This window comes from Nerophis ophidion, linkage group LG22 (assembly GCF_033978795.1).
Source record: "Nerophis ophidion isolate RoL-2023_Sa linkage group LG22, RoL_Noph_v1.0, whole genome shotgun sequence".
Lineage (NCBI taxonomy): Eukaryota > Metazoa > Chordata > Actinopteri > Syngnathiformes > Syngnathidae > Nerophis > Nerophis ophidion.
The window spans coordinates 44,807,349-44,820,838 of NC_084632.1; the positions used below are offsets into that span (position 1 = coordinate 44,807,349).

The 13,490-nt window shown below is 41.2% G+C and overlaps 1 protein-coding gene across 13 annotated transcripts in view; it reads right to left on the minus strand.

The window, feature by feature from the left end:
* Positions 1 to 4,593: 4,593 nt before the first annotated feature.
* The window catches only part of adgrl2a (adhesion G protein-coupled receptor L2a), a 185,435-nt gene continuing 176,538 nt past the window's right edge, over positions 4,594 to 13,490 (minus strand). For 6 of the 13 annotated variants that reach the window (XM_061883989.1, XM_061883987.1, XM_061883988.1 and 3 more), the window contains one exon: positions 4,594 to 6,553. In XM_061883989.1, coding sequence (XP_061739973.1) covers positions 5,748 to 6,553 — 806 coding nt within the window. In that variant the 3' untranslated portion in view covers positions 4,594 to 5,747. Of the gene's footprint in view, positions 6,554 to 10,259; positions 10,295 to 13,490 lie in introns of all 13 variants that reach the window. The other 7 variants (XM_061883997.1, XM_061883995.1, XM_061883996.1 and 4 more) reach the window with 5 other exon arrangements.

The window sequence follows — 13,490 nt, forward strand, 5'->3', positions numbered from 1 at the left end:
TGTTGTTGTTGTTGGACGCTCCATGTTGCCTTAGCACATGTTGTTGTTGTTGGACGCTCCATGTTGCATTAACACATGTTGTTGTTGTTGGACGCTCCATGTTGCATTAGCACATGTTGTTGTTGTTGGACGCTCCATGTTGCATTAACACATGTTGTTGTTGGACGCTCCATGTTGCATTAGCACATGTTGTTGTTGGACGCTCCATGTTGCATTAACACATGTTGTTGTTGTTGGACGCTCCATGTTGCATTAGCACATGTTGTTGTTGTTGTTGGACGCTCCATGTTGCATTAACACATGTTGTTGGAGAAACAATGTTGTAATCTTCGTTTTGCTCCTGAAGACAATCATTTCCATGCTTCTTTGAGCATCTGTGGAAGATGATCCAGCTGCTGTCTGAACTGTGGATGATGCAACATACAGTTGATATCATTACGATATTCGCACACAGTGAATGATGCTACATACTGTTGATATCATTACTATATTCATACACAGTAGACCATTACAATATTACATTACAATATTCATACATAAAAGATGATGCTACATACTGTTGATATCATTACAATATTCATACACAGTGGATGAAGCAACATACTGTTGATATCATTATGATATCCTTACAGCGACGTCTCTGGGTCCCACCTTGAAAAGCCGCCTTAAGCATGAGTTTGATCCCCCTGGAGGTGAAATTGGAACAAGTTATTTCATCCTCCCTTCCTCCGCCAGTCGCTCTCATTTGAAATCCCGCATCTGGTTATTTGATCATTATGGGATGGATTAAAAGCAAGACAGGTTAATTGGATTCCTCACCTCGGCGAGACGACTGGAAGGCCTGTGGGTCACAAATGTGCACATTTGAAGCTGAGGACGGGACAAAAGCGCTTCAAATCTCCCCTCTGACTGCAGTTTGTGCTGCGGCGTAACAAAAACCCTGTCTCTCATGACATGGTCGTGTTCGCCAATCACGAGCATCGAAGCCACTCCTTTTAAATACAGCAGTGCTTTCAAGACCAGCATTTTTCACATAAGAGATGATGTCGATTCAAGGAGGATTTCACAAACGTAGGAACAAAACACTTTTTTGCTTGTTCTCTGAAGAAAGCACAAACCTGGACGTCGTCATGTTTTTTACATGGCAAAGTTATAAATTACTGGTAAGGAAACTTTTCCCACTGAAGAAGGATGTTAATGTCTTTCATTTTCAAAAGCAATGCCATATATAGTTCTTTTTTTTAACCTTTCGGGGTCTCCTCAATTTTGATCCTGGGGACCCCATTGGGTCTCAGTCAATAAAATGTTAAAAATAACTAATACATTCTTATTCTTATTCAATGCCTGAATCTCCAGATCAAATTCAGGTGTAATTGTCAAATCTAAGGTAGTTTTTTTTATGATTTATGCCCTTTTTGTCAAATCCAAGCCTGTTTTTGTTCTGGCAAACACACAACTCACAAAACTCTAACCCCAAAAATGGAAGAGTTAAAGAGCTCATATTCATTCAAAGCAACATTGATTTTTATTTTTTGAGCAATGAATACAAACATTTAAAAAAAAAAGTTTTGGGGCCCACTCATAAAAGTAATACAATAGCTTTATTATTTGATTTGTTTTACTTTCAACACTTAAGTCTCTTGATCAACATCTGTCGATTATAAGTTGTTTTTATTTTTGTGTTTTATGCTTTTTTTTGCAATAGAAAACTTCAGGGTTTTTAATGGCAAACACACAAAATATGCAATATTTTCCCTAAAAAAACATTTCAAAGTGTAATATTCAATGTAAAACTAATTGGAGTCGTTTATAATTCCTAACAACATTTATTTAGATTCATTTTTAGTTTTTGAGAAATGACAAAAAAAAGAAAAAATGTCTGTATTGCATTTTTTTGTTATCAGAGTCAACATTTTATCCTGACATTTGATATGTTTCCTCTTTTATTCCATCCATCTTCTTCCACCTATCCGAGGTGGGGCCGCGGGGGCAGCAGCCTAAGCAGGGAAGCCCAGACTTCCCTCTCCCCAGCCACCTGGTCCGGCTCCTCCCGGGGGATCCCGAGGCGTTCCCAGGCCAGCCGGGAGACATAGTCTTCCCAACGTGTCCTGGGTCTTCCCCGTGGCCTCCTACCGGTTGGACGTGCCCTAAACACCTCCCTAGGGAGGCGTTCGGGTGGCATCCTGACCAGATGCCCGAACCACCTGATCTGGCTCCTCTCCATGTGGAGGAGCAGCGGCTTTACTTTGAGTTCCTCCCGGATGGCAGAGCTTCTCACCCTATCTCTAAGGGAGAGACCCAAACTCACTTGGGCCGCTTGTACCCGTGATCTTGTCCTTTCGGTCATAACCCAAAGCTCATGACCATAGGTGAGGATGGGAACGTAGATGGACCGGTAAATTGAGAGCTTTGCCTTCCAGCTCAGCTCCTTCTTCACCACAACAGATCCATATAGCGTCCGCATTACTGAAGACGCCGCACCGATCTGCCTGTCGACCTCACCATCCACACTTACACCCCACTGGTGAACAAGACTCTGAGGTACTTGAACTCCTCCACTTGGGGCAGGGTCTCCTCTCCAACCCGGAGATATTTTATTCCACTTTTTTTTAATTGATTTTCTTTCGTATAATATTTCTGGTATGAGCCATTAGAAATGAGCTGTGGGCCACAAACGGCCCCCGGCTGAGTGCCTGTAGGTTGGAGTTCCCCCATGTGGACAAGAGGGTCCCCTCCTTTCACCTTAGGGTTAAAAGGTTGCAGGGCGGAGACTCTGGCGGTTGTTTGTGCGTACTCACCAAAGAAGAGTTGAGAGTATGGCCTTCTTGGCTACCTTGCATGGGGTCCTGTATGGGGCGCCGGCAGGGGGTTCCATAGTCTTGCTCTGGTTGCAGGTACACCTATGAGCATCCTTGTGCTTGGACGTGGTGTTTGTTATCACAAGTCCATGACTAGCACAGAAGTCCAATAAGGATCCAGCACTCAGGTTTAGGTCCCAGTCACGCCAGTCCAAGTATCACGCTCATTGCTCACCACTGAGCTGGCAAATGGATTGATTGGTTGATTGAAATAAATAAACAGATGTCGGTGTCTAGCAGGGCCGATAATCAGCATTTCCGTTTCCTTAGCGTTGAGTTGCAAAAAGTTAGCAGACATCCATTGTTTAATGTCATTAAGACACGCAAATGATGACGCCTTCAGTTTATCACAGCACCAAGCAAACAATCTGAAGATTCCCGCCAGCAGGACCTGTTCATAGCTATTTGTAGTGGGCGGAGTCTGTCGGCGAAAAGTGCCCCTCGCCGTCAAACATTAAACTGTCTCTCCTTCCAAACTGGCATGAGGCCTTTAGGTTGTGTCCGATCATTACTACACGCTGATATCGACAGCCGTATCTTTGATCATATATATTTCACAAAGGCCTGAGACGCTTACTTCAATGGCCGACGCTAACATCTTGATCTCATCCGCACATCAATCAGCATTAGCTGAGGCGTGACACGGCCAGGAAGTGACAATTACAGCAACTCTGTGTCTTACTCGGACACACCTTGGATAATATTTATATTACCCCCCATCCAACGCCCTTGACGCGAATCCCTCAGGTGTGATGGACGGCTGGGCAGCGCCTGAAGAGCTGCAGCCTGCCACCGTATACCCTACTTCCCCCCTATGTTGCAAGTCTGGAGATGTACGTTGTAATATGTATATGGGCTTTTCCATGGAGTTTTTTTTCCCCACTCCAGACTGGGCCCCCTTAGGAGCCCGGTCTGGATTGTATTTTTTTACTCACCCTCCCCCAGCGTTGACCTTTTCCCATCTTTCACAGAGGCCCCCCCTCAGTGTTCCTGTACTCAGTTTGTTTGTTTGTCTCATCTTGAAGGCGGTTGTGCTGAACACAAAGCTTTGTTGTACTTGAGCAATGACAATAAAGTCCTACCTGGGTCAGCGTGGTGCCGTGGAAGAGTGGCTGTGAGCAACCCGAGGGTCCCTGGTTCAATCCCCACCTAGTACCAACTTTGTCACGTCTGTTGTGTCCTGAGCAAGACACTTCACCCTTGCTCCTGATGGGTGCTGGTTAGTGCCTTGCATGGCAGCTCCCTCCATCAGTGTGTGAATGTGGTGTCAAAGCGCTTTGAGTACCTTGAAGGTAGAAAAGTGCTGTACAAGTACAAGCCATTTATCATTGACCTGGCTCGCTCCACCTGTATATTTGATGTGATGTACAGTACATCTCCAGGCGCAGCAAAGTGGACCATTGACCAGGTTTTAGCACCTTGGACATGTTCCCACTCACACACACTCATACAATCCAGCTTGCTTCTTCCTTCTTGAAAGTGTGTGTGATAGAAGATGTCAAGGAGTCATTGGAAGGTTTATTGGTGTTCCAAGCAGACATTTACATTGCAATGTTCCTACCTGAGTTTCTCATGGACATCTCCTCTCAAGTGCTCTTGGAGAGCGTGCGACCATTAAAGAAAGCACACAAAAAGCAAATCAATCAGAAAGCAATTCACTCGCTTTCCGAGCGCTGAGGGCTAAAATTGTCGTAGCAAAACAAGGCAAAGGATGTGTGAAAAACCACCATGGATGTTGACAAAACATCTGACATTTATTTGTACTGGTCAAACAAGTGTTGAACTTTACATCAGTCTTCAGGAGAGGAGAGAAACCCGGAGCTACAGTACAGTGCTGGAAAATAGCAACATCCATCCATCCATTTTCTTTTGGAAAGATTTCAATAAATTAACTTGTCAAACCCCGGCAGACGATGAAGGAAATGATTGAGATAGAAAACCTCCATTGTCGGGTGTAAAGTGTGAGTAAAGTCATGTTAGAAACATCTTGGTGAATATAAAGACGAGTGGGGACTTCTTTCTTTTCACATTCACAACTTGGACACAATTGTCTCTCGCTCTTCCTTTTCTCTTTTTTTTTCAGAACCAAGAATTTGTATTTTACGCTAGCAATACAACAAAATATATATTTCCAGCCGTTATTTTGGACTACAATTCCATGTACAGTTGAGAAAATATAAGGCCAGGCTGGCTTGCTAGCAATCCAAACAAGACGGGCAAGAAGGTGGACTCGGACTAGGACGAGAACCAGGACCAGGTTGTGTCCCAGTCTGCGTGTCCACCATAGAAAACACGGCGTGGTGTATGTGTGTATGTGTGTATGTATGTATGTATGTTTGTATGTATATATGTATGTGTGTATGTGTGTATGTATATATGTATGTATGTATATATGTATGTATGTATGTATGTATGTATGTATATATGTATGTATGTATGTATGTATGTATGTGTATATGTATGTGTGTATGAATGTATGTATGTATGTATATATGTATGTGTATATGTATGTGTGTATGTATGTATGTATGTGTGTATGTATGTATATATTTATGTACATGCGTGCATATGTCTGTATGTATGTACGACTGTTTGTATGTAAGCATGTATATCTGTTCGTAAGTACATCTGTCTGTATGTATGTATGTATGTACGGGTCATGTGTGTATGTACAACTTTTTTAAATGCTTTTCACAGGCTTCTGTCCCGGTGCCGTACATCTTTGACAGCAGCAGCACATTTAAATACATAATCGGCTTGTCTCTAAAAGTTGAAACTGTACACTGTTGAAAAGAGGAAGTTCGGGATGAAGGAGGCGTGTCCGGTGACAAGACACGCCCCCGCGGGGGTCACGGCTATAAATGCTTTCAGTGACGCGTTGCGAGACATTTAAAGGCTCGTGACGAGTTGCATCTGTCCTTCCCGCACGTCACCTTCCGGGACGGGAATAATGTAGCCCTCGCTGGTCTCTGGGCCTATTTGGTAGTAGGCCTGCAGCTGGTGGCCGGAGCCCAAGTTAGGCATGCTCTTGTAGTAAACGTCCTCGTTCTCGCTCCCCTTGGATGGAGACAAGTCCTCCGGCGCTTCCGGACCGCTCTCGGGAGAAGGCGAGTCCCTCAGGTTAGGCATACTCGTGTACAAGGAGTCTCGGTTTGGAGACTGCAGACTATCCAGGTCGCGGTTGTCAGGAGTCGGCGGGCCCGCCAAGGTCTGCACTCCCCCGCCGGTCCTCACCTTCTTCTCGGGGGCGTACAGAAGCGAGTGAGTCCGCTGGGGGATGAGCGGCGCCTCCAGCTGGTGTTGGTGGTGCAGCTCCAGGCCCACCGCCTCGCCCATCTGCACCAAAGACGACGCGTCGGCCACCATGGCGTCGTCTTCGCTGCTGCCGACCACCGTCACCGTGGGCGGAGCCCGCTCCGCCTTATGGTGGCGAGTGTGGTACTGCGGGTGCTGGTGGTGCAAACTGGGGGGTTGCTGTTGGTGGCTTTTGTTGCAGGCACGCAGGTTGTTGTGCACCAGCTCAGAGATGATCATTTTCTCGAAGGCCGCGTCGTCCAAACTCAGTCCGCAGTCGACCACCTGGACACTGGCGTCAAAGTCCGCGCTGCGGAGTGAGTAGCTGTTGTTAAAGTTACCATTGAGCGGGAGAGTGTCCATTGCACTTGTATCCCTCACCGCATTGTTCACTGAGAGCCCTGCAAGGAGAAGACACCTTGGTGACTCGGGATGTTCTCATTCAGCCAAGTCCTTTTGTTCTCAGGCCATTCAATCCTGGGCACCTAGACTGACGTAGTCCAAGCCTAAGACTAGAGGTGACCAATCGAACTCAGACTAGAACAGACCAATCTAAATCGAAGACCAGATCCGACCGATCTAAAAAAAACTCAATTGGTTGGAAGACTAGACTAATCTAAGTCTAAGGCCGGAACAGACCCATCTAAATCAAGACTGGATCAGACCAATCTAAATATGAGACTACATCTGACCAATCTACCTAAGACTACAACAGACCAATCAAAATCTAAGACTATGTCTGACCAATCTAACTAAGACAGGATGTGGACTAATCTAAATCTAAGGCTAAAACAGACCAATCTAAATTGAAGACCAGATCTGACCAATCTAACTAAGACTAGCACTGACCAATCTTAGTTTTATAGATTAAGATTGATCAGAGAACAAAAAAGGGAGGGGAAGGGGTATTGGAATTGAGCCAGGACTGACCAATCTAAGTCCAAGAGTAGAACTGACCAATCTAAGTCTAACACTAGAACAGACCAATCTAAGTCCAAGACTAGAATTGACCGAACTAAGTCCAAGACTAGAACTGATCAATCTTATTCCAAGACAAGCACTGACCAATCTTATTCCAAGACAAGCACTGACCAATCTAAGGCCGGAACAGACTAATAAAAATGCGAGACTAGATCTGACCAATCTAACTAAGACTAGAAAAGACCAATCTATATGAGACGACATGTAAAAAAAAAAAAAGAAAGTTAAAGTACCAATGCTAGTCACACTCACACGAGGTGTGGTAAAAATCTGTCCTCTGCATTTGACCCATCCCCTTGTTCCACCCCCTGGGAGGTGAGGGGAGCAGTGAGCAGCAGCGGTGGCCGGGTTCGGGAATATTTTTTGGTGATTTAACCCCCAATTCCAACCTTTGATGCTGAGTGCCAGGCAGGGAGGTCATGGCTCCCGTGTTTATAGTCTTTGGTATGACTCGACCGGGGTTTGAACTCACAACCTACCCATCTCATGACGGACACTCTGACCACTAGGCATCTGACCAATCTACCTAAGACTAGAACAGACTAATCTATAGCTAAAATGAGATCTGACCAATCTAACTAAGACTACCTCTGACCAATCTTAGTTTTTTATATTAAGATTGATTAGAGGGCAAAAACAAGGGCGGGGAAGGGGTATTGGAATTGTGCCAGGACTGACCAAACTAAGTCCAAGATGAGAAATGACCAATCTAAGTCTAAAACAATAACTGATCAATCTAAGTCCAATATTAGAACTGACCGATTTAAGTCCAAGAGTAGAACTGACCCATCTAAATCTAGAACGGACCAATCTAAATCCAATATTAGAACTGACCAATCTAAGTCTAAAACTAGAACTGACCAATCTAAGTTCAATACTAGAACTGACCAACCTAATCCTAAGACTAGAACTGACCGATCTTAATCCAAGACAAAAACTGACCATCTCAGTCAGTCCAAGAATAGTATGTGACCAATTTTAAGTCCAAGACTAGAACTGACCAATCTACATCCAAGACTAAAACTGACCAATCTAAGTCCAAGGAAATAGCTGACCAATCTAAGTCCAAAACTAGTATTTGATCAATCTAAGTCCAAGCCTAGAAACAACTGATCGAAAGACTAAGACAAGAACTGACCAATCTAAGTCTAAGACGAGAACTGACGGACCTAAGTCCAAGACTAGAACTGACCCATGTAAATCTAAGACTAGATGTGACCAATCTAAGTTTAAGACTAGTAGTGAACCATCTAAGTCTAAAACTATAAGTAATCAATCTAAGACTAAGACTAGATGTGACCAATCTAAGTCTAAGACTAGTGCTAAATGATCTAGGCCTAAAACTAGATGTGACCTATCTAAGTCTGAGACTAGAACTGACCCATCTCAGTCTAAGACTAGATGTGACCAATCTAAGTCTAAGACTAGATGCGATCAACCTAAGTCCAAGACTAAAACTGACCCATCTAAGACTAAGACTCGTACTGACTGAAATAAATCCAAGACTAGAGCTGACCAAACTAGGTCCAAGGCTAGAACTGACCAATCCAGGTGAAAGACTAGACTGACCAATTTAGGTCAGAGGCTAGATCGGACCGATCTAAGTCCAAGACTAGAAGGTAACAGTCCAAGTTTCTGAGCATGAAGTGATGAAGTCTACTTGGTCTTCAAAGAGCACCGCTTGAGTTGTGATGGATTGAGTGTCCTGAGACTAGAAGCCTCGGACTAGACTAGGTTGAGTGTCCTGGGACTAGACTAGATTGAGTGTCCTGGGACTAGACTAGATTGAGTGTCCTGAGACTAGAAGCCTTGGACTAGACTAGATTGAGTGTCCTGGGACTAGACTAGATTGAGTGTCCTGAGACTAGAATGGTGTTTAGGATGCATGAGAAGCCATGCTGAGCATGCACTATCACACACCTGCCCAACCTTCTGTCTGTTACATCCCAAACAGCATTAAGCAAGTCAGCAGTAACCATGACGACACAGGGGCAGGAAGTCAGCAGTAACCATGACGACACAGGGGCAGGAAGTCAGCAGTTACCATGACGACACAGGGGCAGGAAGTCAGCAGTAACCATGAGGACACAGGGGCAGGAAGTCAGCAGTTACCATGACGACACAGGGGCAGGAAGTCAGCAGTTACCATGACGACACAGGGGCAGGAAGTCAGCAGTAACCATGACGACACAGGGGCAGGAAGTCAGCAGTTACCATGAGGACACAGGGGCAGGAAGTCAGCAGTAACCATGACGACACAGGGGCAGGAAGTCAGCAGTTACCATGACGACACAGGGGCAGGAAGTCAGCAGTAACCATGACGACACAGGGGCAGGAAGTCAGCAGTAACCATGATGACACAGGGGCAGGATGTCAGCAGTAACCATGACGACACAGGGGCAGGAAGTCAGCAGTAACCATGACGACACAGGGGCAGGAAGTCAGCAGTAACCATGACGACACAGGGGCAGGAAGTCAGCAGTTACCATGAGGACACAGGGGCAGGAAGTCAGCAGTTACCATGACGACACAGGGGCAGGAAGTCAGCAGTTACCATGACGACACAGGGACAGGAAGTCAGCAGTAACCATGAGGACACAGGGGCAGGAAGACATCAGTAACCATGACGACACAGTGGCAGGAAGTCAGCAGTAACCATGACGACACAGGGGCAGGAAGTCAGCAGTAACCATGACGACACAGGGGCAGGAAGTCAGCAGTTACCATGACGACACAGGGGCAGGAAGTCAGCAGTAACCATGACGACACAGGGGCAGGAAGTCAGCAGTTACCATGAGGACACAGGGGCAGGAAGTCAGCAGTAACCATGACGACACAGGGGCAGGAAGTCAGCAGTTACCATGAGGACACAGGGGCAGGAAGTCAGCAGTAACCATGACGACACAGGGGCAGGAAGTCAGCAGTAACCATGAGGACACAGGGGCAGGAAGTCAGCAGTAACCATGACGACACAGGGGCAGGAAGTCAGCAGTTACCATGAGGACACAGGGGCAGGAAGTCAGCAGTAACCATGACGACACAGGGTCAAGTAGCAGGGGGAGGAAGGCAAGACACAGGCAAGTGAGGCAGCCATGTTGTATGTGAGGCAGCAGGGAGAAGACTCACTTCATGTGCGCTCAGCCTAGCTGGTCTAAGAGCAGCTGAAAGTCAACAAATGATTTATTGGAACATGAAGAATCTCTGAAAGAGCAATCAAACAAAAAGAGAAGCTGGCGAGAGCAAAGGTTCACCAAAGACTTTCTACAAATTCATATTTTCTCCATCATTCACAATCCATACTTTGACTTTATTGGACGTGATTGTAATTTGTAAGAAGCAGCTGCTTGCTAGCTAGCAACACTTGGAAAGCCTCCAGATGTCAACAATACTGGTGGACATGTCGTGACTCCTGGACATTCACCAACAAGTAGCCATTTGTTTGCTACAAGCGCTAACGTAGAGGAACTACTTTTAGCAACACCGTGATCACAGAGCGCTAACTAGTTTGTGCTGCTGAGTTGGTGAAAGTTGATTGTAGATGATAAATCATGTCTCTCACCTGGATGCTAGGCGGTTGTGGACATAACCCACACGTTGGTCAACTTTAACATCCAACTTAGACCCCGAGATGGCCAGAATTACTTTTTTCTAACTCTTTGTGAGGATGATACATTGTTCAAGTACATCTTTAGTGAGAGCAGACATTGTACGCTAAGTGATTGTTTTGTTATGTTGTATATCTTGTTTGTCACAGAGCAATACTGCTACTTCTAAAACTTGTAGATCATCCTCATTATGTTCAGCCTCAAAATTATAAGTTTCTGATCATCATTTGTCCTAAAATAGTCTTTGTTGTCCCTCATCAAGTCTGACATGAAAGTAAACCTTGTGATGCGTCTGTGAAATGAATACTTAAAATGATCAAAATATGTAAATATCACGTTATTGTGAATGTTACTACACGACATATATACTTACATCATGTGTATATTACATGTTATTATGAATGTTAATACACGGCATACATACTTACATGTTATTATGAATGTTACTAGATACTACATATATACTTACATCATGTATATATTACATGTTATTATGAATGTTACTACATGACATATATACTTACATCATGTATATTTTACATGTTATTATGAATGTTACTAGATACTACATATATACTTACATCATGTATACATTACATGTTATTATGAATGTTACTAGATACTACATATATACTTACATCATGTATATATTACATGTTATCGTGAATGTTACTACATGACATATATACTTACATCATGTATATATTACATGTTATCATGAATGTTACTACATGACATATATACTTACATCATGTATATATTACATGTTATTATGAATGTTACTACATGACATATATACTTACATCATGTATATATTACATGTTATTATGAATGTTACTAGATACTACATATATACTAACATCATGTATATATTACATGTTATTATGAATGTTACTAGATACTACATATATACTTACATCATGTATATATTACATGTTATTATGAATGTTACTACATGACATATATACTTACATCATGTATATATTACATGTTATTATGAATGTTACCAGATACTACATATATACTTACATCATGTATATATTACATGTTATCATGAATGTTACTACATGACATGTATACTTACATCATGTATATATTACATGTTATTATGAATGTTACTACATGACATATATACTTACATCATGTATATATTACATGTTATTATGAATGTTACTACATGACATATATACTTACATCATGTATATATTACATGTTATTATGAATGTTACTACATGACATATATACTTACATCATGTATATATTACATGTTATTATGAATGTTACTACATGACATATATACTTACATCATGTATATATTACATGTTATTATGAATGTTACTAGATACTACATATATACTTACATCATGTATATATTACATGTTATCATGAATGTTACTAGATACTACATATATACTTACATCATGTATATATTACATGTTATCATGAATGTTACTACATGACATATATACTTACATCATGTATATATTACATGTTATCATGAATGTTACTACATGACATATATACTTACATCATGTATATATTACATGTTATCATGAATGTTACTAGATACTACATATATACTTACATCATGTATATATTACATGTTATCATGAATGTTACTAGATACTACATATATACTTACATCATGTATATATTACATGTTATTATGAATGTTACTACATGACATATATACTTACATCATGTATATATTACATGTTATTATGAATGTTACTACATGACATATATACTTACATCATGTATATATTACATGTTATCATGAATGTTACTAGATACTACATATATACTTACATCATGTATATATTACATGTTATTATGAATGTTACTAGATACTACATATATACTTACATCATGTATATATTACATGTCATTATGAATGTTACTAGATACTACATATATACTTACATCATGTATATATTACATGTTATCATGAATGTTACTACATGACATATATACTTACATCATGTATATATTACATGTTATTATGAATGTTACCAGATACTACATATATACTTACATCATGTATATATTACATGTTATCATGAATGTTACTACATGACATGTATACTTACATCATGTATATATTACATGTTATTATGAATGTTACTACATGACATATATACTTACATCATGTATATATTACATGTTATTATGAATGTTACTACATGACATATATACTTACATCATGTATATATTACATGTTATTATGAATGTTACTAGATACTACATATATACTTACATCATGTATATATTACATGTTATCATGAATGTTACTAGATACTACATATATACTTACATCATGTATATATTACATGTTATCATGAATGTTACTACATGACATATATACTTACATCATGTATATATTACATGTTATCATGAATGTTACTACATGACATATATACTTACATCATGTATATATTACATGTTATCATGAATGTTACTAGATACTACATATATACTTACATCATGTATATATTACATGTTATCATGAATGTTACTAGATACTACATATATACTTACATCATGTATATATTACATGTTATTATGAATGTTACTACATGACATATATACTTACATCATGTATATATTACATGTTATTATGAATGTTACTACATGACATATATACTTACATCATGTATATATTACATGTTATCATGAATGTTACTAGATACTACATATATACTTACATCATGTATATATTACATGTTATTATGAATGTTACTAGATACTACAT